We start from the raw sequence: 26,348 nt of genomic DNA, 5'->3' as shown, positions 1-26,348 counted from the left end.
CATCTGATATTTCCAAAGTTCTGGCTGAAAGCCCTGTTTGAGGACAAGGATCAGGGTAACATTAAACATATGTCCATGGACAATCTCCATGGGGTATCTAAAGAAGATTACTTTCTAGTTTCTTGCAAAGAGTTTAATGCCTTTTATATACAAAATGCCTTTAGCATACTAGGAAAAACTTATTAATTCCTGTCAAAATGACAGATGCAAAGTTGAAGCAACTTCTTTGTTTAAATTAAGATTTTTATGTTGAAGAAAGACATGCCCCAGTATTGGAATCAACAGGCAATAATGTCTTGTTTTCTTCCCAAATGTAAAAGCCTATTTCTCTTGGAAGATAGAGAGCATAAGTTTTCTTCCAACTATTATATAGGGCTTTGTTGAAACGGTGTTTCTTTCTCTATTCTTATGACTAAACAGAAATTAATGGATTGTTTTTTAAATCCATCTTTTTTTAGTTACTTTGGACTCCCCCACCCTTGATTCCTATAATTGAAAGGAATAAGTGGAACTTAAAGGCAAGTCATAATTATGTTGTATACTGAGAATGATGCTTGATCTGGCAACAACTTGACAAAATAAATCATTTTGACACAAAGGGTCATTGCAGAATGGTTGCATTTGAGGAGATAATGTTACTAGTACTGGTTCCTGCTGCCAAACTAGATTGCAATGCCCTGCAAGTTTTCACCATCTTCTTAGCCTTGAGAATAACAAGAAAGAAATTCTTAGGGATGTGGGAACAAGATAACCTTTGGATTAAAGAAGTCCATCACTATCCATAAAGGCTTTATGGAAAGAGATGGTCTTTAGTCATTTTCTTTATTTTTTCTCATCAATTTGAATTCGTAAGTTAAAAACAATTGTTTTTTCCCAAAGGCTTCCCAAAGGGCTTTAATATTAGTTTATCTGATTTTTGCCTTTCTTTTATATCCCTTTTTATGGACATTATAAGGAATATATGATGTATAATGTTCAAAATCCTTAGGTTATTTTTGTTTACATTTTAATATAGTCCAAAACTCTCTTAGCTGAACTACAATACATAAACAGTTCCTCTCAAGGACAGGAGAAGTACAGGTATCATAACAGAATGATTGCAGAAAAAATTGAGGTAGTATTTCCCATAAGAAAAAGTGGAAATGGGGAAGTATCCATCAGAAGTTAAAAGAAATAAGACCAGTGTTTTTAAAAACTAATAGAATACAAAATCTCTGCAGTAAAAATCCAATGTAAATGTAAATCAAATCAGATAAATTTCACTACCCAGTCCTCTCGCCACTGACTTTCATATGGCAAAAACGAAAGTCCAAAATAAAGCAGTAAAATATAGGCAAACCATTTGCATTAATATCTAGCAAGGGGTTGGAATAAATTAACAGTTAAAGTTGAAAGTCAAAAGGAAAAAGTAAACTTCAAAATGGGCATTTACAACCAAGTGCACTTAAAAACAGTTGAGAGGAAAAGATGGAGACCCAACTTTCCGGCTGCTCCTACTGAGAATTGTAACCATTGATATTCTTCTTCCCAAGTAGATACCAAACGATCTGTAACTAACTCATCCCTTTCAGAACACCGTTCCTCTATGGAACATGGGCTTTATCATTATTTCTGGGAATAAAATAAGCAGAATGTAGTCATTTATTTAAATAAAATACATAAGTTAAAAAAAACATATAGAGGATTCTGCTGAGTGTGTGAATTGGCACGCATGCATACATATGTTTAAGTATTCACATGTTCTTAGTTGCCTTGCTGTTGACAATAGGTGAAATTTGTGAATATTTTAGCAGAATGAATTGTTGCAGGAAGACCTGGTACAACTGGGCATCATTTTTACTTTGATGCATTATCCATTGAGGACTAAATATGTATTCGGCAAAAAACAGCTCAAAAAAGAGCTCTTTACTGTGTGTCATTGAAATGCACTAAAATGCTACATTGCAACTTAACAACAGTCTCACCTAGCAACAGAAACTTTGGGCCCGATTGTGGTCATAAGTAAAGGACTACCTGTACTGAAATCAGAAATCAGGCTTTGTTTCAGTCTTTTTATTCCAGCATAGCAACAACTCAAACAAAGAATGTAACAAGAACTCAGAACTATGTACCTGATATAGTTAAAATGGTAGAGGATGAACAATTCATATCAACAAATAAAAAGGATAAGTTAAGATATATAAGGGACAGAAATACTGTTTGCTCTCACATGCTACACCAGGGGAAAAAATAGCAAGAAACTTTATACCAGCAGTCCAGAAAGAGACAATGAAGTGGATGTATGCTGCTATTATGATATGCCACGTCCAGGAGATTCTAATGACAGGTCTCCAGCCAATCAGTGTGAGTCTACCTTTTTTTAACAATATGTTCACTGGAATGGCAGTAAGATATTTTTCCTTGGAACTGCAGCCTTGATCAGGGTATTTGTAACAGGCAATTAGTAGCAGAACACAGAGTCTTCTTCAAATCAAAGTTCAAGCTAAAATGAAAATACAGAACCTAACTATAAATCAAATAGTGTATTCATCAGCCAGAGCTTCCAAGACCTACAAAAACAGGCTACAAATACCAAGGATATGGTCAAACAGGCTGGAAAAAATGACAATTGAAAAAAGTGAAATGAACTTACTAATGGGTGAGATACAAAGGGGAGTATTGTTCCCCTTTATATTCTAGTAATTTCACGGTCCACATTATCCTTTAGGTTTATAGTCTTTTTCGGAGATTTGTTTTTTCCTCTACATTTTCTCAGACTGGGCAATCTGTCAAGATTTTCATGTCTCATATAAATAACTTACAGCAAGCCCAGATCAGGCGGTTTCATATGATTTTTTCTGCATATGAATCAAACAAGGAACTCTTTGCATCCCAGAATTACTGGTAATTGTTTATAGCACAGAAATGTTCTAATCAGCTCACATGAGATTCACCCCAAGCTTTCTATATTGTTACATATATATTTGAACTACTGGACTTGAAAGTGGAAAAGATAATTAAAAGGGTCAGAAATAGGGGACTAGAACAAAGGTTATCAGAAGGAAAACCATGTTTAGCTCAGTAAAACACATCTTGAAGAAGATAATTTGTGTACTATTGTCTTTCTTTTAGTAGTTGTGTGAAGATCAAGGAATAGTAAAACACTAAGATTATACTAGATGATTTGTATAAAGTGAATAAATAAATAACTGTCACACAAACAGTGTTCCCAAGCCAGTTGCGACTCCATTTTCAATCTTGGTTTTTCTTTTAAAGTTTTTCCTGTCACATCAACTTTCCATTCTGTTCAGGTTTTGGAGAATAACTGTGCTATTGGACAAAATGATGGACATTGTCCTAATGTTATTTCTTTAGGTAGTTTCTATTTATATTCTACTGGAGTAAGAAAAAATAAAAAGGTAACAAAACGCATTAAAAATATTCTGATTCTTCACAACATTAAAAAAATATTGTGGGCTTCTTCCACATTTTATCTAATGGTAGATGATACCCTAATATCAATATAATGACATACTGAAGAGCTACCTTTTTAAATTACCAGATTACATTATTTTTTCCTTCTTTCTATATTTTCATTACTATTATTGTGCTTTGCTGTTGCAGGGGGAAAGGATTTCAAATAATTAAACTGATCAAAAATCTATCAGGCAAAGCTCTTCTTGGCCCAAACACAGAATTAATTTAGTCAATATTTCTTAACCAGATAAAATTTGGCTTGCTACATTTAATTATGTTTGTATTTTTAATTATTTTAGCTATTTCCTCAGAGACAGTATTGAAGACTTTTCAGAGTAAACTCCCACTCTTTTCCGTAGGCTTTGGATTTGTACTATGTTGAGTACAGACTGAAATAAGCAGCTGAAAGACATCATTTTTGTCACTTCCCCCACACAAAGACTCACATATTTTTATTCTATCTTATTGTAAATTGATCCAGAATGTTCTGGCTTTAACCCAGTGATTTTGTATAAACTCACATCAAAACTATTTGATTTAATGATTGAAAGTGGACATTCTTCAGAAAATGAAATGCTGCTAATTGTAATATAATTGTGCCTGGAGCCCATTTAAATAAAACATTCCATTAAACAAGTTGCTTCATTATATTTCAGAAGTTAATTGCTTCTGGTAAATTTCACAGTCTGCCTACTGAAGAATACTATATTTACGTGAAGGGGAAACAATTTATTCCTAATATTTTACCTATGACATGAGATGGTTCTCCTAGATACCATGGGAACATTGTAATGAAGGCAATTTAGTTGTTACTGTATTTATTGTTGTCTAATATTCTTTGGGGGGTGAGTTCTTTAATTTTGGAGTCATCTCATTTAAAGTAAATATAGTGTGTCGAAGTAAAAATCAAACAACTAGGTTAAAATTAATTAACTTTAATGGTTAAAAAGCCATTTTAAACAGTTTCCAAATACTGCAAGATATACTTAAAAGTGAGAACAAATGTGCATTTTAGGTATCTAGTTCTAATTTCTGTATTGTAATACAGTTTAAGATTTAAGATTGCTTCAACCAAACTTATCTGTACACTGTTCTTTTGTTGAGGAAAAATGGCAAAAATCATTATATTCCTCTTTGGAAATTCAGTTTGTATTCCAGCATTCCTCAATAAGGAGTTCCCATGCTGACTCAAGTTCCGGGGATGATACACTTGAAAGGGTCCAGTGTGGAAAAGAATATTGCATAATAGCAAGTAAGAGAAACATGAAAATGCAGATTTACTGACTTCACAATGGCAATTATTTACATCTGAAAAACAAAATTTTTAAAAATATATCCTTTTCTTTCCAAGCACTGCAGTGGTGGGGCTCTGAAATGGTCAAATCAGGACTTTTTCCATAAAAAAGCTTCATCAGAAAGAACTTCAGCAAGTTTTTTGTTGAAAGGCTGATAGAAATCACACAATATTTCTTTTGTGACAGGCAACATAGGACCTAGATTCCGGTCTTCAGGTCTTCTAGTGTTTGATGCAGGACTTTTAGTAATTAGAGCTTCTTGTTTTTCGCTTAGAGCACCTATGATAAAAATATATATTTATAATCATGTCTAATTTTGCTTATTCATTTTCTTAAGCATTTTCCAAATCATACAACAAATCAATAAACAGGTAAGCCTTTGAATGTTACATGTGGTGGCTTAATGAGAAACAATGACATTTGCTTTTTTGTATTGTTTGATGTAACATCCACATCTTTTCTACTTAAATTAGGTAAAAAGATAATTGATGTTAAATGTAGTCAGGCATAAGTGATACGGCAAAAGGCTACACTCTAAATAGGGTTGAATGCCAGGGTAAAGAAATGAGCCAAGTTAAATGTAATTAAAATCATTTAAATACAATTATGTAAGTGAAGGAATGGCAGAACTTGGGGATCAATCTAGAACCCCTACATAGTCATAAGTGGACTCCCTTCAGTTTTCATTGACCCTTATCTAAACCCAAGCAGGTGCTAACCATTAGTTGAGAAGATTCCTGTGCAGAGGCATGATCAGCAATAAATCAGTTTAATTGGACCATTACATGTGCATCTGAACTTTTGTACTTGACAAGTTAAAAAGTTTCTTTCAATCTGTAACATTATACATTAATATTCAGTGGCTCAGGAGGATTATTCATGTAATATAAGTCCTCAAAGACTTATAGTTTTTTAAAAATACTGCTTCACAGTGCTTTACAGACTTCTTTAAGCGGTTTACAGAGTCAGCATATTGCCCCCAACAATCTGGGTCCTCATTTTACCGACCTCAGAAGGATGGAAGGCTAAGTCAACTGCTGGCAATCAGCCAGCAGTCAGCAGAATTAACCTGCAATATTGTGCCACCATGGCTCAAAGTGAATTTTTATGAGAAAAGCCATATTGCTCCCATCCACAAAGGGTTGATTCACAGAAGACCATTTCTGTTTAGACATTGGTGCTGTTTTATATGTCGTTCTCTTAAATCTATCTACAAATTCTTCTTTCAAAGACAAATATATCTGAAAGTTATTGGAATTGGTTTATATTGAAATAAAAATTAGTATACATATAAAATTCAAGGAAATTTAAAGACTAAGTTAAAGTAAAGCTGACAATGCTGCTTAGTTCAAAATAACAGTCTGAATGCATGAATTGAATAGACTAGTAGGTAGCAAATGAACTACTTAAAATATTATATTTAAAGCTTTGAGCTGTAGAAATATGACAGCTTCCAATACCTTCCCAAAATGAATTTATTTGGTGCAAACTCTATCTGCAGCTGTGCTGAAGACAGATAGTACAGAGGAAAGGAAGCCTTAGAAAACACAAGACAATCACAATAAATCAATGATGGATATGCTTAATTAAAATTCATACCTAAATCAAGAAACTGGAACACCATGTGCATAGTTAATTTTACATTGGATGCATGATCCTCCAACCGGAGAACTAATATTTGATCTTTATTGAAAATGGCCAGCCAATCAAGGAGGAAAACAACATATAGACCAACCTGAAGTCTTACCTGAGAGAGAGGTGGGGGGAAAGAGGGAGGGAAAGAGCTGCAGTAAATTATTCCAGATATAATTACATTCACATAGTGAAGATTCTGAGTGGGAGATGCAAGGGGAAATGAAATGGTTGATTAGGAAGTGATTAGGCAGGTGGATATGGAAAAGGGTCAAGTTGGGGAATGGGGATAAACAACAGAAAACACATGAATTCATGTTATATAATTTTCCAAAAAATTATTTGTTTAATTAATAGAACTATACAAAAACAAAATTAAAATTATTTACAGCAGAAATTACATAGAACAGATGAATTTATTTCTATTTTAGATGAGCTCCCAACAATCTTCCTTCTCACTCTAATTGGTGTCATTTTTTTATGTACCTGATATAAGGGGGACTTGAGGGGACTTTAAAAAGGAAAAGAAATTAATAACATTCAAATTAAATCAGCATTTCATTCTTGCAAAATGTATGTTCTTAGAAACTACTCTCAACAACCAGATGTTGGAGAAAAGATCTCCCAGGCTAGCTGCCCGTATGCAGTTATTTCTATTTAAAAACAATCATATGCAATTTCAGTTACTGGATTTTATAAAGTACTTGGTTCTTACATATTCTAAAACTGGTAATACTTGGCTTCAGAGTAATATATACAATGTGAAATGAAATATACATACTGGCATGGCATTATTAAGGGTGTTGTTGTACACACAGGCTCTCAAAGAGAAATCTGTCAAGCAATTCTCAAAGTGTTGTAATGACTCAGCCACTTTTTCATGGAAGTCTTCTACAGATTTATTAGCACTTGCAAAGTAGAGATAATCAGAATACAATCTATGAATGAAAAAATATATAAACAATTGAACTGTAATTATAAACCATGCCATCTAGTTAACAGAAATAATAAATCAACAGCTAGTGTCCAGGAAAGAAACAAATGATATTATTTATATCATAAATTTTGTTTTTCGCAGCAGAACTTTGGCTTAGATATCCTAAGGAAAGAGCTTCTTTCTGATTTACTTGCTGTTTCAGAGTATCAGGTAATCCTCATTCTAGACAAAACTAACACAAACTGTCAAGCTACTACAATTCACCAACAATAGTGGAATTTATTTTCCAAACATCAAATCAAATCCTTATTACCATAATAGTCATTCCAAATGTATTTCTACTCTTGTTTTTTTATGGCAGATGAATAAAATAGTCTTCAAGAGGTAATCATTATATCGCTGTTGTGTAATTAGTCATTCTATTTAATCTTTTACCTTATCATTCTTTTTAAATGATATATATCAGTAGTCCCCAACCTTTGTGGCTTGGCAGCGTGGTGCTCCAGCCACCCACTCACGCTGCCCAATTATGAATAGGCCACAGCCTGGTAGAGACCACGGCCCAGGGGGGCAGGGATCCCTAATCTATATTATATTGCAAGTACCCAGTTCTTGATTCTACATTGCTTTGTCTACAATGAAACTGTGCAGAGTTTTCTTGGAGCTCCGCCTTCTATACCACCAAATCAATTAGCTTAGTGATGACCCACTTAATATTACTTCATTTATAACTTTCTTTTGATTCTCCATAGCTAGATAATTTTGGAAATAATTTTAAAAGCTATGTTTCCTCCAGTGACATGTTCATATTATATACGTCACTGAATCATACATGAGTTATTTTGCCATATAAATAGGCAAACTAGAAACCTAAACCAGAGGAAAGAACTTTTAGTCTGAAACTACCATAGGTTGAAGTAACTCCAATTGTAGCACCTGTCCATTTTAAAAGACAAATTAAAATCTAGAGAATACCCATCACACAAGCAGCATACCATCTTTCACGACTTTAATTTTCACATATATCCCTGGGCCCATGAGGGTAATAAGAGGGTGTAAGGAAGTGAATAATCTAATTCTTCCAATCATATCATCTTATTTTCAAATTAGTTTTCATTCATTCAGTTGTCCTAGATCAGATGCTGCCTTAAGGACCTATATGAATTAGTATGGTTAAGAGTGAGTCATGTGAACATCCTATATTAAATTGGCACAACATTTCTTTTCTTTATATAAAATGTTGGATGCAAACCATTCCACTAAGAGATACATGTGCAGACTATTTGTCTACCCAGGAGTTACTACAATAACATTTGCATAAATGTTATTATTTAAAATAATTAATTTTAAAGCAATGACTATATAATAAACTTTTAAAAAGCAATCATTGCTTATTGGAATTTTATTTGTGACTTCTTTGTATAGCTTTCATTAAATGAAGTTTAATATTCTGAACTACTTCTTATTTCTGATAGCATTTTTTCCAGATGTTGTAGTAGAGAGGTTAAGCCATCCAGGAGTTGAACAAGCTTGTAGGCAGAATGATGGTAAACAAAGAATTATATCAAATGTGCCACTTCCAACTTTAAAAGAGACCTAGAAAAAGTAATACAGATGCCTAACACAAGTAATATTAGTACAAAGCAATAGCTAATACCATCTTCTTTGCTCAATTGCAGGGACATTTTTAGAGAAGAGTATGAAAAAGTCAGATGGCTACCACAAATACAGAATGAAGTCCAACCACTTTTTTGTACATGTATTGCACATTTGATGCACACAAATGGGTAAAATATCAACAGCATCATTGCAGCTGTTATCATATATATTTATGTGCACAAAGAATGAATCTTGTGTAATATTAAATGGGATGGACATATACGGTGAAGGTCAAAATGTTAATAAGGCACAATCTCGGAAAATAAATCAAGACAAATAATGCATGGATCTGGTAAAATAAGTCCCATCATGACCACCGACAACAAACATAGATACTCAGTCTCTCATACACACAGTGTATCTGAGAAAACTTAAACCATAATATTTCTCTTACCAAATCAGGAGACCTGACATTTATTTGAAAATTGCATCTCTCTGACTAGGCAAAATTGAAACTCTTTAATCTTAAAAAAATCCTCAATGCAGTGAACTATTAATTACAACAATATGTAAAAAATAGAAAACATTTGAAATATTGAAAACATTGGATGCGCACCTTTCAACAGGATCTCTAAGCATAATAATAAGCTTTGCATTTGGCTGGAAGGCATGAATAAAATCTGGTATTAAGAATGGAGGTTCCCCCTCTGTACTGTTATCATAAAAGAAAATCCAAGCATTGTTGTCCCACATTGTTGAAGCACTTGCCTCTCCTAGAAATGACAAAATCTATAGATGATTACCCTTAATTTGAGAGACATACGCAGAAATTTGCTATACATCATATTTTTCAAATCTGCCATTATCCATGTGTTTGTTGTACATTGACTTCTACCACAGAAACTGAATAGAATTAACTGGTACTAAAATTCAACATGTAGAAAGTAACAAGTTCAAGTTTAAAAATGTATACAAGATAACATAAAGACGTTGTTATCTATGATATGTATTGATGTGAATGAGCCATGTATTCCATTTCCTTTTACATATAAAATGTTCTAAAATATTGAGTCTACTTTCTTTTGATATTGTTAAATTTATATTTTATAAATCCCAATGTTTGGGTATATTTCAAAGATGTTTACACTTCAAAGAATATTTATACAAATAAATAATGTAGCGCAATGTATAAAGTGATGTATGGATGCAGATAAAGGATGATTTGCAAATACAAAAAGGTTTCAAAAAGTATATTTATAAACTAGATTTAGTAGTTTTCATTTCCTTCTTTCAAATTTTTAATTTCTATGGATTACTGTTTGTTATTTTCTACACTCTGTATAATAGCAATAACACTTAAGACTTATATACCACTTTACAGGCCTCTCCAAGCAGTTTACAGAGTCAGCATATTACCGCCAACAATCTGGGTCCTCATATAACACTGCTCATTCTGAAAAACAATAGTATGATTATTGATGTGTATTACTTATATGATTCCTGTAAATTCCAATGAATCCTACTTGCTATGTGCTCAAATTCTTAGTACATACAGTATCCAAAAAATATTATTCTGGAACATGTCAGTTTCCCAGATATATTGATGAGGAGCTTTGCAAACTAAGGCTTCATAAATGAATGAAATAAAATTTAGCAATCTATTGTGCATGTCCAATCTTTTTTATCGAATTTCCATTATTAAAATATAGATTATAGCAGGTCCACTATGAGATGTATATGGTGGACATATTTAGTCATTTATTGTGTCCCTTTAATTGCCATAATTGCTGATATGTAGATTTCCATTGTTTATTTTGTCATATTTGGCAATCAGCTCTTCAAAACTTATTAACTTGGCAATGGCATTCAAAAGTACATGTCCTACAAGTTTTAGAATCTTACTTGTTATGGATTTGAATTAATGTTGATGAAAAGAAATGAAAAGAAAAGTGGTCATATTCAACATAAGATAAATTAACTGCTGCATGGATACATCAAATCACAATTGCACAGTAAAAATGGTACAAATTTTTCATAGAAGTTAAGAATGTATAACATATGGTTAAACTATTTCTTTTTATTACAGAATAGTTCTAGGTTGTCCATATAAAATCCATTATAAACATTCTGGTAAATTCATTGCTATAATGATCTTAAATTACTAAATCCTATCTAGAATGTTTGGAACTTTGTGTGTTGTATAGCACTGAGGCAATAGCCATTGGTTCATCCGACAATATAATTATAACTCAGTAATCATTTGATTCAGAGGCATTTTTGAATGGAAAATTACACTGCCTGTTAAAGTTTGAGCAATGTTTACAGCTTTAATTATATAAAATTTAATAACACTGTTCCCTAAATGACCTTCCGATTTTCATATTGTATGGATATATTATGAAATAAATTACGTTTAACAAGTTAATAAAAAGTTTAATATAGTATGCATGCTGAAGTAAACATTTTTAGAAAAGCTCATTTCTATAAAACTGCAGCAGAGGCCCAACTGTTTCATAATAATGTTCATAATTAATCTGAATCAATATATTCATGTAAAAGACATATCTAATGCTAATACAGATTGTTTCATCTGTCCTTGAGAAACAAACTCTAGGAAGAGCATTTAACATTTGTTTATAAAAATAACAGACTCCACATCAGTGTAGCTAGGATTAAATGCTTTTGTTAGGAAGTCAAGACCCATTAGATCAGGGTTTCCAACCTTGATAATGTGTGAATTTCAATTCCCAGAACTTCCCAGCCAACATAGCTGAGGATGAAGTTCAGATGTCTTAAAGTTGTCAAGGTTGGAAAACCTGCATTAGATCATGTTAAATGCTGTTTTACATTAGGACAAGTGTGTCAAACTCGAGTCATCATGGCATCATCACGTGACGTATTAGGACTTTTTCCCATTTGCTAAACTGAGTGGGGTTGTCCAGCTCGTGACGCATCAAGCCTGCAGGCCATGAGTTTGACAGCCTTGCATTAGAGTATTTAAAGGCATCTTTCTATCTCAGAGTATCAATTAAACAATTACTGTCCTGCACAAATGCTATATTTCATTCAAAGAACTGTATATGTATTTATCTATCTATAAATGTAACAAAAATTATGTAGAAATTCAGGGCTTTGTCTCCAACACCATAGGAAGAAGACATTCAGTAAAGGATGATTTCTTCTTTTAATGCATTTCTAATTTCCAAATTAGAAAGAGTTGTAATTGCTATTTGCTAATTGTACACAGAGCCTGGTTAGACTTTGTTTTTGTCATGCTGACTCCACAGTTGCAACTAATTAGGGCTAGTCTCAAAACAACCATGCTGAAACAGAGGTAAATCTTTTTATATAGATTTAGGTGACTCAATTAAGATAATCAGGAGACAATTTCCTTAACATTCTGTACTGGAATATTAGAATAGTGCATAGACAGAAAAAAACCATCTAGAATCTACCGGGAAATGAAGACACATAGATATGAAACCTTATGCCAACTACTTCTAATTATACATGCTTTTTATTATCACGTTTATTGCTAGCTATCTTATGATGTTATTTGAATATTTTAAATAGATTAGGTATATATTCTACCAAGTTTTATCACTGCAAGGACAATCAAGACAGCACTCGTAACATAGTGAGAATGGTCTACTAAAAGTGAATATGTTTACTTCTCAAAAATATATATACTGTATGTTTATAAATAATTGTTTTAAATAAACATTGCAAATATTTAAACAGCATCATAGTTAAGAATTTAGATATTTGTAGTGGTGGAAATTTTTTATCCTTTCAATGGCATTTAAAGCTACTTCTAGGTTGTTGTAAAAAAAAACTATTCCTTTCTCTGCTAACAGAACTTGTTGAAATAAAATACCATCATCACATTTTGTTATCTAGTATGTATTTCAGATATATATATTGCTAAAATATTTAAAAATGTCTGACTTCCCATTTTAATACCAGAAACCATAAATCATACCAATACCAGCACCGCAAATACAATTTCTATAAATCAGCCTTTTTTCAAAGTTAAATTCTTCAAATAGCCACTATTAGAGATTCTAAAACACCAGATTGAGAAAAACTATCCTAAGCGACAGTTTCTGTACCAATAATAATGTTGCTCCTCTTTTCATAGCTGTTCTCAGAATCTCTCTGCAGCACATTTTGAATCTGATGGGCAGCCAAATCAAACAAATCTAGGTAATCGTTCACAGGGTAACGATCATGAAATCCATCCCTCAAACGAATTATCCCTGAAAATAAAAGACACAAAGAAGTAATTTTTTTAAAAATAAGCAATTATATAATACAGACTTCTAATGATTTACATTTTGGAACAAGAGAAGATATGATGACAAAGATATGATACTTTGGGTTAATAGCAAGATTGCATTAAAATGCAATCCTAATTTCTGTGTAGAATAGTGGGGACTGTTTCCAAATAATTTAAAAAATTAGCACCTGAATTTAGCACTTCTCCTCCTTTCCCACCTATTTTTGATATCTCATATTTTTAATGTGGCATGTTACCCTGAGAATAACAATAAGACACTATGAAAGCCTTTTCGGCTACTGAACAGGATAAAAATTTTCAATGAAAAATATACATCAAATGTAGATTATTTATTTCTGAAATGCATATGGTGCAAATGTTGTAAATTTCATGTATTCGAGAAAAAGTAAACAGGAAAAGTTTTATGGGTTAAATTATTATTATTTTATCTGTTTAATTAGAATTCCACCAGTATGTTATAATTTTACCTAGATTTTATCAAAATATTTCTTATTAATAGGAATAGAATGGAGATTATACTATAAAAGCAAACCAGTAAGCCTAAGGCAAATTACAAAAAACATTTGATAAAATACTGTATTATATTAGTATAATCTAGTAAAAAGATGCTTTTTCTCAGAACAATGGTTTTATTAGGCAGGATATGTAAGGAAGTCATGAACAACAACAAAAAGTAATTCCTAGCTATAGAAGTCCAGATGAGTCACTGTAAAATCAATGACTACAGAATTATAAATAGAAAACAAAGAAATGAAAGATTTTTGAGGAAAAACCAAGGGAATCCATCCAAGACAAATATTTTAGAATGTCCAGGGAGCCCAGTGAATTTTGGCTAAAAGTGGATTATTTATTTGAAGTGGTCAGGCTTTAATCGTATCCATGTGGTATGCTATGCAGACATCTTAAATTCTAGGTGCCTAGAAATCTAATCTGAATAGCTCTATAGACTATGGACTGTATTACAACAATCCATGACAAAGTTAACAACAGTTCAACAATTAACAACAGTTCAAAGTCACAATGGCCTCAGAAACGTACAACTTGTATTTGCACATATGATGATTGCAGTATTGAGGCTTGAAGCTAATGGTGCCAAGTATTAAAGCTCAACTCTGGACTAAGCCTAATCTCAGAATCATATTTGATCCCACTGGCTGGTGCCACTGCTGCTGTCAGACAATTACCAATTCCATCAAGACCACACCTGCAAAGCTGGAATTGTGCAATCTTGGCCTCTCTCCTGACTATTTAGGTCAATTGACCTTGTAGAAGGCCAAATCAATAATAAAATAAAGAATCAGGGATATTGATTGCCAAAATGATGTCATCTGTGCCCCTGAATTTTATTGCCAATTGTTAGACTCAGATAACCCAGAGAATTTAATTTTTAGTCTACAAGTGCCATGTCTTTGTCTATAGCAAGTCAGTTATACATTACCATGAGTCTTATGGTAAAATAATAGGGATAAGTAATAAAAAGTCAGAGTGTATTGTGCATATCTAGATACAGAAATTTGGAAACCAATCTGCCTGATACAGAAGTTTCAAATTTCAAATCCACATAAGAAATTATTGCAATCTAATGTTTAATGTGATTATAAAGAACACCTAACAAATCTTGTATGCAATATATAGGGATGCAAATGAAAGTTCTGATTTTTTTTACTTGATGTTATGAAGTTTACTATACCTAGATACTATGCTACTAAAATACTCCATGAGTTTATGTTCTAAGGTAAAAACTTAAAAGGTAAAGGTATCCCATGTCCAGTCATGTCCAACTGTAGGGGGCAATGCTCAGCTCTGTTTCTTAGCCAAGGGAGCCAGCGTTATCTGAAGACCTTTCTGTGGTCATGTGGCCAGTATGACTGTATGCTGAGCTGCACAGAACGCTATTACCTTCCCACCATAGTGGTACCTATTTATCTACTCACATTTGCATGCTTTCGAATTGCTGTATGGGCAGGACCTGAGGCAGGTAAAAGGAGCTCACCCCATCACACAGCACTTGGATCTTGAACCCAGGCTGTCAGCTTTCTAGCTGACAAGCTCAGCATCTTTAATAGCTAAAACAGCAGCCTTCCCTCATAGTTTCTATTACAGTAGTTGTTATCTTTCTTGTTTAAAAAAAGTTACAATCGCATTTAAGTTAAATTGCTGTGGGAATGGGGATAGCAGGAAAAGGAAAAGCAGATATATAAGAGACAATTAGGTCAATAAAAAGTTCTCACTGAAGGTATAAACAACCAGGCTGAAATTATCATACTTGGTCACATTATGCCAATATCCAGCTCCTTCAATATCTCTAATTTACTATACCTAGATATGCTACTAAAGTACTCCATGAGCTTTTGTTCTAAGATAAAAATAATAAAATAGATAGAGATAAAAATAGTAGAAAATAAAAATAGTATAAAAATAGTAGAATAAGATAAAATAGTAGAAAAAGTGGAAGGAAAAAAGAAAAGATCAGCCACAAAGTGGTTGGATTTTTAAAATGATAATGACTGGAAGATCTGAAGAGTAGGTTGGGCACAGATCATCCTGAAGAAAGTCTATGTAGTTATTAACAATCAACACCAACTTGAAGGCACATGAACTGTAATTCCAAAATTGAGTTGAACCTGGAAATTGGGACACTTCAAATTTCTTATGACTATTGCAAAATATTTTTGTCATCATAAACTTTGTTCCATATACAAGACTTATAGTTGCTTTCAGTGTATGCATTCGCCAAATTTGCATTCAAACAAGAAGATATAAAATCATCTTGTCATTGTGTCTCTGAAATAGCTCATTGTCAGATGATAACTAACACCAAATGTTAGTTGCAGAAATTGGGAAGAGCCAGATTTAATGAAACAATACTCTACAGCTAAATCACTGAGGTCAGCCATTCTCAACTGGGGTTCTCTGAGAGCTTGCTAGGGGTTCATAAGAAATTGTAACTTGATAGAATTTTATAAGACATGACTCAGTTGCCAGCCTGCCAGTTTGCTGTTGCTGTAAATATGCTAAAAAAGGGGAATAATGTTAAGTCAGAAATAAATTGTATCATGAAGATTTCTTATTTTTTGCAGTTTTTATACAGCGATTTTCTGAGACCTGAAAATTACTTCAAGGGTTCTTCCAAAGGTATAAAGGTTAAAAAAAAAAAAAAGGCTGCTGAAGAAAACTGATCACGTGTGTTTTTCTCATTCCAAAACACTCCACATCCCCTGAAAAAGCACATACTAGATGACCTATCTATCTGATAATATTGTTTTGGCAACGTAATTCTGCAGCTGGGCACCCAACTAATCATTTAAGGATACAGGCTACAGATCAATTTGGGCAGCAGTAGAAAAGCACCCACAATGTAAATTCCTCAAATTGTGCTTATAGAACATCAACAAAAGATTAAAAGAAGTGGTCTATTGGCTTCTCAAATGTCCTTTTCCCCAGTCAGGCATGATAACTACATCACTTCCTTCAGGCAAAATATTGTTATTTCCTAAATTTCCAGCCTCTTACCTCCAGAAATCTAACACCATTACAAGAAGTTATTTACTTTCTCCATACCATACAACATTTTTATCTACTCTTATCATGTCCCTCTCACTCTTCCTTTTAAAATTTAAATGCGTTTAGGAATCACCTCAATGCTATAAGTATTTTGATTACCCTTTTGTGATATACCTTTTTTGAAATATGCAGGTTGCAACTGTACATAATATTTCCAAGGCTGACCTTGTGCTAAAGTAGTGGTTATGCAAACTTAGGATGCACTCTGTTTTACTTGCACTGAACCACATTTGCCACTGCATTGCCTATTTTCTCCTATTTGGAAAGATTCCCTCAGAGGAGCATTAATCTCATTTACGTTTTTACTACTTTGAATAATTGGGCCATTAGCAAACTTGGCCATCTCATTGTTCAGTGTTACTGCCAAATCATTTCTTTCAATAGCTAAAGAGCTAAAAGAGCTGTTTATTCACTTGTGCTGGAAGACAATTGACAAAACCTCAGAAAAATCCCTACTCAGCCATGAAGCTTATTTAGTGAACTTGGAGCAGTCATCATCCTGCAGCTTAATCTACCCCAAAGCATTGTTGCATGTATAAAATAAAAGAGAATCTGAGCTCCTTAGAGGACTTGAAGGTGTAAATATAATTAAAACTCTGGAATACAATGCATATTCAACAGAAGTTAGTGAAAGGGCATTGTCTGAAAGAATAACAAGAACCACATTTCGTTATCAGCTTTACCCTAAACTGAAATAAATGTCTGAAATAATGACCACCAAATAAACATTAAGTGCCATCCATTTTAATCTATTTTAGCTAGATTATGGCAATTTACAGCAGAAAGTTCTGTTTTAAATGATACTTTAAGATGTTTTATTAAGCTACTCTATACACAACTTGTAAAAATCATTAAACTAAGACAAAGACTGTTGCTTACATCAACACATTTTGCACTGGGCAAATAATTCAAGGTAATGATATTGTTGATACCATACACTTATCCCTGAAAATGCCAGCTGGTAGGATTTTAAGGCAACTTGAAACACATTCAGAACATAAAGTCAGATCTCTTGATTATTTCCCTGCATCATTTACTACTTGAGAAACTTCAAAATTACTGAATACTGCTTCCTAAGGATTGTTAAGCATTCATTTAAGTTAATATAACTGCAAACTGCTGATCATCATGTTTACTCACCAAAACGTTTTCGGGTCCACCAGTGAGGCTCCTTAATTGCTGAAAATTTCACTTCAGGGTGTCGTCTAAGCCTATCATAAAGATCTGTTGTTCCACATTTTGGTTGGCCAATGATATAAAAATGAGGAAGACAACGCAGCCGGTAATATTTGTCATCATAATGATATAAATGATTCCAAAATACCTTTCGAAGATAGTCAAATATTGTACGAAAACGTTTGGAATACAAGGCATAGGAATTTGTGGCATAAGGGTTTCTAGTACTGTTTCCTTTGTATTCTTCATACCAGCAAGGATTCTTGCTGTTTGGGAGAAATTTGTTGGGAATGACTGAGAACATCTGCAACAGAAACAATACAAGCTTTGTTGAAGTATTATGGCTATATTTCTTGTTATGATAATTAAATTGTTTGTGTATTCTGCTAGTTTGATGTTTAGCTGTCCTATACTACAGAAACACAGAACCAAGGGGACACAGAGTGATGGATATAAAGAAAAATATATTTTAATAATCTTTTAAAATCAGGAAGGATTAATAGAATTATCTAGCATGAATCAGGCAACTATACACTCTTCCATATAAAAATTAATTTTTATTATTATTAATACCTGTCACAGCTTGAATTTTGTTCATTTGTGTAAGTTAAAAGTTTTATAATTACTAATATCTTACATGGATTGAACTTGTAAGTTAAAAAGTGTTGATGTAATCTTGAATATCCAGAGACAAAAGATATTAATTTTGCACGATAGCCATTTTATCTTGCAAGTCTTCCCAAACTGGTGTTGTACTTCATCTTCCAAAATTCCTTTACTTGGTGAAAGTTGAGCTTCACAACTGCAATTCTAACCAGCTTCCACATGCTCAGTGCATCTAAACACTATCCACATTTCCTAGCATCGAACATTTCCTTGAGTCTTCTCTAAATAAGGAGCTCTGCATCTGCTTATTTGACTACCTGTCTATAAAAGTAGCAGCCATTTATCTCCTTTATGCCTATTAAATTATAAGGAAACATGTGAAACATAAAGAAAAGATGTGTTTTAATATGATAAAATTAAATATAGCCATATATTCTCTACTTTAGGATATTTATTCAAAATAGCATCACTTCTTCCAATAAGGAAATATTCCTTATTAAGAATTGTGCTGGCATAATAGTTAGAATGCAATATTACAGGCTAAATCTGCCGACTGCCCGCAGTTCGATCCTGACTAGTTCAAGGTTGACTCAGCCTTCCATCCTTCTGAGGTAGGTAAAATGAAGACCCAGATTGTTGCGGTAAATATACTGACACTGTAAACTGCTTATACTGTAAAACAGTATACTGGAGTGGTATATAAGTACTACTGCTATTCCAATGCAATAAACATTTTTACAACATAAAATAGACCACTTTTATACCTACATGTGTCTCTTGTTTCTTCAGATCTTCCAAGTGAGGAGGATATCTTGGTACAAACTCAATGTGTGAAACAATAGTGTCAATAAGTACTTTAATGTTGGAATAATCCTTTGCATATGAAATATTCATTTTAGATTTTTGGTAATGTTCTTTCTTATCACAGAAATTGCCATTGTCCATTAAGTTTGAATTGCTGGTAAAAACTCCATAATGGAGTGTTGGTTGCATAAGCAAAAGACCATCTTTAGTTCCGGTCAGAATATAAGATGCGGTCACTAACATCATTATTAATAACCCAAAAAATAAGCTGCATATCTTCCCTTTCTTCAAACAAAATAGTCCAGCCCAGCTATTATTATGATCAGTCCTCACTTCCAAAACTGCAAGTAAGTTCATCTGCTTGCTATCCACAAACAAAACTTGATTTTCTCCTCTGCATAGATGACACTTTTGAATGTTATGACTTGGGCCTCGGCATTTGAAACACTGTTTATGCAAGTCATTTGATAACAATGCGATGCAACAATGAATGCAATGCCTCATATTAGTACCATTAAAGCATTGAAGTAAGGATCCATTTACAGTAGTCAGGGAGGAAAATCAAGTAGACAAAAGTCATCTTCTACAAACAATTAAAAAATCCTTGTGCGATTGTTGTTTATATATATATATTTATAAAGAAAATACTTCACAGATCTTGAAAAATCAAGGCATACTACATGGAACTTTGTTATGAATAATTTGGATCAATGTTGAGAGCAAGTTGATAAGATTGGGAAAAAAACACTTTAGGTTTTCCCCAAAGAACACAGTGAGAATGGGATTTCACTGTACCAAAGGAAAAGACCCCAAAATGAAAATGAAAATGAGTTCATTGTCCGTGGATTTCATCAAAAAGTAACACAGTCCATTATGTGAGAAAGAATAATATTTTTTAGGTTTGGAAAAAAATCTTTAAAATGTACACTGAAAGATGACTGAAATTTTAGAGAGCTCCATCTTTGTAACAACACTTCGGAATGTGGTTACATGACCTAAAAGAAAACAGAGACAATGTGAATATTCAGAAGGAAATATCCAGACTAATCTACCAGACATTAATCAAAATGTCAGCTAATTTAGTAGGCAATTAATTTTCAATAGATTTAATAGGTAAACTGGTAATGCAAGGTACTATCAAAGGGTCTTCATGATTGTACGTCAAGAGCAGTTACATGCTTCAGTAAAATCTCTTTATGCCTTTGTTCAGATTACATTCTTAACAACTGAAAGATACTTTGTAAAACTAGAAGAATTTTTTTTAAAAAAACCTCACAACTCTGACAAAATATATAGACCAACTGTATTTATGACTGCACAAAAATGCACACAGAAAATTTTGGCAAAAACAATAGAAAGCATTGCATGTAAAGAAGATTTATAATTGGCTTTGAAAAATACTTTTATACATTTCAATATAAAAGATAACAGATGTAAGTTATGAAACTTGACATGTTAACATATGTTTCATTACCATATGCATCTTCAGTCTTAAAATACACTTTGCTTAGAGAAGGAGGAGGAGCCAAAACAGTGATGAGACAGCAACTGTTACAAGGAGCTCCTTCAAGTTGTTTATTTACACCTTATCAGTTTTGATAAGTATACATTATCAATATACATTGTCAGTTTTCTTTATTTTACGACTAATTTCTCCAGCTGGGGATAATTCATCAAAAACATTAAATGACTGGAGTTGCTCAGTTACAATTAATAACTGAGGCACAACAAAATACTGACATATTAAACAACATGTCATCATCACATCAAGTCCATGAATTAAGCCAGTGATGGCTAACCTATGACACGCATGTCACTCATGACACGCCGAGGCACTTTGACTGACATGCCTATTGGTGTGGGGAAAACCTGCACATTTAGAGGCTGCCTGTGCTCTGCTCCAATCCCTGCTCCCTGCTTGTTGCGTGGAGGCGTGGTGTCACCGCTGCCGCAAGATCTTTGCAACAGAGAACCAGTTTTAACCACCATAAACTGAAGTTTGTCAGTTTCATTACCTCAGGAACGCTACAGGAGGAAAGGAGATCCATGAGGTTCACAGCCCTGTAAGGTGGCCTTCCGATCCCCACATCCTGCACCTGCAGCCCTGAGACCAAGGAGACGAGTTTCACAGCCCTGTGTGATCACCCCAGCCCAGTCCGTCATAAACCAAATTATTGATATTTCTTGAAGTGACACACAACCCGAGGAAGGCTACACTTTTTCCCGATTTTCGACACACCAAGCTGAAAAGGTTAGCTATCACTGAATTAAGCTCTCTACTCTGTAAGAGTAACAACACCAAGAATGTAGAAAAACAGTCATTCTATCAAACTCCATGCAGCTTACCAGCAACAACGTAAGGTTTGTTTTACTTATGCACTTAACAACTCAAGTACAAATCACTGGCTCTTTTACTAAATGAAGAAGTGATGAGCGCCCTTTCAAATTAAAGAAGGCATTATTGATACCTTGGTACCCTTTGGGATAGGGCATCTTCCCAGACATAAACTGGAAATACACAGCTTAAGAGGGTGATAAAAATCCAGGAGGAATCCTATTCTCCAGGCTAGATACCTCACAGCAGAACATCTTTTTAAAACGTACAAGAAACCACCTACAAATTCAGCATTTGCTAGTCACTTCAGACTTCAGGATTTCAGATACATAAATATGCAAATATGAAGATATTTGATTTGCCTATAACTGGCCCTGGTCAATCCTGGCTACTGAGTTTCACTTCACACTGTTTATCACACTACATTCCCAGCCTATACTACCAGTTCTTTTTGTGCCCAAGAATTATCCTGCTAAGCAACGAGCCTACAAATAATCAAGATTTACCCTGTGGCAATAGAAGCTATAGTGTTCTTGTATCCAATTTCATCTCCAGTAAATATATTCTCAGGATTGCTGAAGTGGATGATGTCTCCCAAACAAATCCTCCCAACTCTACAATAACAATGTCAGATATCCCCACAATTGCTACCAAGAAGACTCATTTCTTTCCAGTCTCTTCCGGGGGCTGGCTTTTATATCTTAGCACAGACTCAGCTAAATGACGTCATAGGAAGGAGTAAACCCATCCTGGGCTCTCTCACAGCATAGATAGAAAGGGCGTTCAGGGAAACTTCTACCAACGCCCATTCTTACTTCAGGAAGCTTGGCAAACTCACACTCAGTATTTTTTTTTCTTTTTACAACTCTTTAATCCCTTTATTCAGGGTGGAGTTGGGGCAACTGAATGGAGCTGAGCATTTACTGGCCAGATACCCTTCCTGATGCCAATGTGAAGTTTGCAGCAGATATTTTCTCTTTGCGCCCAAATAATGAAACATCTGCCACTGCCTAGGACCGAAGTCTCAACCTTCTGAGCAGGAGGTGAGCATCTTTGCCACCACACCAATCTATATAAATAACTGCAGTGCCTGGCCTAGGAAATCGTAGACTGAGGGGAGGCATTATGTTTACACATTTCACTGAATCTTAATATAATTTCAAATTAAATGTTTGAAACAATAAGTACAAGCTGTCACCATTAATTTTATCAATTTTATCAATATTATTATTGATAAATATCTATATATTGCATTTCTGAATATGCTCTTAGGTTAACAGCATTTGAACTAAGGTATAGAAATCTATAATACATCAATACCATTCAGATCTAAAGACTGTATCTTCTTTATTTGTTAGGAAAGCTAAATATGAAACTGGTGATATTAAGGGGTGAAATGTAAAGATAATGGACTGTATGTGGTCTGTCGTTACCAAAAGAAAAACAGCTACATAGAAGAATCTGCACTTTATGGTGTGGGTTAATCAGTAAAAGCACAGAAGTAAGTTGAATATAAAGGGAATAAATTACTTCAGAAGTGTGCACCATAAAACTAAAAGATATAAGTTAAAAATGAATGAGAGCTGATTGAGATTGAAAACAGATTTGAACCAATGCAAAAGAAGTATACAGAAGTGATTTTAAGATTCTCAAAAACAAAGTGGTAAGGAGTTCAGCAAACAAAAGGCAACGTGGGAATCACAGAAGAGAGGATGTGAAAGCAAGGATACTGTGCAAAGATAGAAGTAAAGCAAATTGTGTTGGATAAAACTAGATTTATATATGTTACTCTTGACTTATGCTTGTAATTTATTTTGCTTAATGTTTCTTACTCTTTTCCTACCCCAGAAATAGGAGAAGCCTTCTATGCTTCATGCTATGAAGAAAAATGATTGAAACAAGACTTGGAATTTTATTTTAAAGCTATTAGTGAAACAATTGCTTGAAATGCCTTTAGTGGAGTAGGAAAAGCCTTATAGGACATTAAGTCTCATTTATCCAACAAAATGTCATAATAACATTATAGAATATAGAATATGACTTCCAAGTCTAGCCCATTCACATCTTTCCAAAAGCAGAGATATTTGTATTTTCAAGTAGGAATAAAATGGGGAAATGTAATAAAACTCACAGTGATACTGCACTGTCTAAAAACAATTAAGAATGATTTGCCCCCTGGAATGCAAGCAATGCAGTGATAATAAATAGTGTCAACAGATGGATACTTGTTTGGATATGGATCCAACTGATGCATGAAATTTTGGACAACAGCTGCAGTATCTGCAGAAAACAATTTAAACAGAGAAAGAATATATCCTTAAATCCATGAAAAAGGTTAAAAGGGTTGATGAAAAAGATCTTGCAATTCCAATAGAAGCTCGAAGTCTGCCAAGTTATTTCCATTTGTGACTTGCATTTCATTAGACAGTATTGACTACCTTATTTCATATGCTGGGGAGGAGGAAAAATCAATTATTTTTTGTGACAGTACAATTCCTATGTATTTCCAAAATCCAGGTGAGAAGCCTAATGTTGAAAGGGGGAGGGGAGTCCTAGCATCCAGCCAGGAGGAAATTAAGTCCTAAGAAATGCAAAATATTAAATAGGTTTCTATTCTGTCCTTAAGGAAAGATAGTAAATTAAGTTTTAATGTTTTTAGTAAGTACTAAATGATTTAATGATTATAGTAAGTACTTTTTTTGGTCCCAGTGTAACAGTTTTTCATATGTTACTTAATGATATCCAAGAGAACATTGTGACCTTTTTGTAGACAAGAATTTGGACTACTATTCTAGGGGGCTGAAAGTAGGTGGGACCATATCATGCACCATTCCAAATTAAAATAAAATAAATTTTCTTTCTTCTTGAATGTTTTCATTCAGTTAATTAATTTTAATTTGGTGTGCCATACATACTTAATTATCCAGAAGTATAACTGTTTATACATATCAAGACAGGGGTTTACAATTTAACCCAATTTAAGGTTTACAATATTCATTGCAATTGATCAGCTCCATTCATCTCTACCGCTAACATAAATTAATACATGTTTCAGCTAAGAAATTGTCTCTTCACATTCCATTCAATCATGCTTAAATTAAACCAAGAACCATACTGAAAAATAAAGTAACAGGCTATTTCACAACCATCCCCTGCTGAGGTGGGAAGTAGCAATAACTTTCTAAACATAAAGAACAAAGGAAGAGTCCATGAACTTTCAATAAAAAGTGGCAGCATTTTTTTTTTTAAAGAAAAAGGCAAAAGTGTGGTTTGGCAGGTAACCACATGCAAAATATAATCATAACATGGGAAAGAGCAAAAGGTTGGAGATTTTACCGGCAGAAGATTTATTGGACTATTTATACCACTAAACTCCCAACATAACCTTTAGAAAAACAGAATGAATGGAAGGGACCTTGAAAGTCTTCTAGTCCAAGCCCCTGCTCAAATAGGAAACCCCACCCCATTTCAAACAAATGATTGTTCAATCTCTTCTTAAAACTTCCGAGTATTGGAGCACCCACAACTTCTGGAGGCAGGTCATTCCACTGGTCATTGTTCTAACTGTAAAGAAATTTCTCCTTAGTTCTAGGTTGCTTCTCTACTTGATTAGTTTCCATTCATTGCTTCTTGTCCTGCCTTCAGGTACTTTGGAGACTAGTTTGGCTCCCCTCTTCTTTATGGCAACCCCTCAAATATTGGAACATTGCTATCATATCACCTAGTCTTTTTCATTAAACTAGACATACTCAATTCCTGCAACCATTCTTCATATGTTTTAGCCTCCAGTCCCCTAATCATCCTTGTTGCTTTTCTCTGCACTCTTTCTACAGTCTCAACATCTTTTTTGTATTGTGGCAACCAAAACTGGATGCAATATTCCAAGTGTGGTCTTCTAAAATTCTCAAAGCATTATGAAGTGATATTAACACTTTGTGTGATCTCGATTCTATCCCTCTATTAATGCAGCTTAGGACTGTGTTGTTGTTTTTTGGCAGCTGCAGCACACTGATGGTTCATATTTAAGTGATTGTCCCTAGGATTCCAAGATCCCTGTCACAGTTACTGATACTATTGAGTCAGGTACCATCTATTCTATGCCTGTGCATTTGTTTTTTCTTGCCTAAATGTAGAACTTTACTTTTCTAATCATTAAATTTCATTTTGTTAGATAGGACCTAGTATTCAAGTCTATCAAGATTCCTCTGAATCTTGAGCTTTCTAATATTAGAACTATATCAAAAAGCCGGGAATAGAAAGAGAAATATTGTTTATGTGTCTGTTTCATGAACAAATATTTAATGAAAGAGTTTGTCAACTATAGTCTATTAACTAAAATATGAATGAATGTATATATTCATACAGTATATATTCATTCATATTTTAGTTACTCTAGTACTATATATGAAACATAGCTTAGTTGATGCTGTGCTAATATCCTCTTTATTCTAGCAATAAACTTTCCTAATTCAATAAACTAACTAATTCAATATATCTCACACTGCAGAGTTTTCTATCTTTCTTCTTGAATGTGAATCAGCTCAATGTATACAAGTATTACTATATTCAACATTTAATGAGGAACTGACCTCCCCAAGATGAAGTGGTAATTAGTAGCTTAGATGGTTTGTGAAGAAGGACAGA

General features: G+C 33.7%; 1 protein-coding gene across 3 annotated transcripts in view; it reads right to left on the bottom strand.

Moving 5' to 3' along the window:
• Nucleotides 1-4,375: 4,375 nt before the first annotated feature.
• The window catches only part of CHST15 (carbohydrate sulfotransferase 15), a 60,098-nt gene continuing 38,125 nt past the window's right edge, over nucleotides 4,376-26,348 (bottom strand). For all 3 annotated transcript variants that reach the window (XM_087964354.1, XM_026669122.2, XM_087964353.1), the window contains exons 2-8: nucleotides 19,334-20,364; nucleotides 17,924-18,263; nucleotides 13,032-13,178; nucleotides 9,536-9,692; nucleotides 7,165-7,321; nucleotides 6,351-6,498; nucleotides 4,376-5,030 (exon numbers count right to left, since the gene is read on the bottom strand). In XM_087964354.1, the coding sequence (XP_087820480.1) occupies nucleotides 4,840-5,030; nucleotides 6,351-6,498; nucleotides 7,165-7,321; nucleotides 9,536-9,692; nucleotides 13,032-13,178; nucleotides 17,924-18,263; nucleotides 19,334-19,873 (1,680 nt within the window). In that variant the 5' untranslated portion in view covers nucleotides 19,874-20,364 and the 3' untranslated portion in view covers nucleotides 4,376-4,839. The remainder of the gene's footprint in view (nucleotides 5,031-6,350; nucleotides 6,499-7,164; nucleotides 7,322-9,535; nucleotides 9,693-13,031; nucleotides 13,179-17,923; nucleotides 18,264-19,333; nucleotides 20,365-26,348) is intronic.

Source organism: Notechis scutatus, chromosome 4 (assembly GCF_049901735.1).
Source record: "Notechis scutatus isolate UNSWTSFEM ecotype Mainland chromosome 4, rNotScu1.2, whole genome shotgun sequence".
NCBI lineage: Eukaryota > Metazoa > Chordata > Lepidosauria > Squamata > Elapidae > Notechis > Notechis scutatus.
The sequence above is the reverse complement of the archived record's forward strand: the minus strand, read 5'-3'. Positions and strand labels throughout refer to the sequence as shown.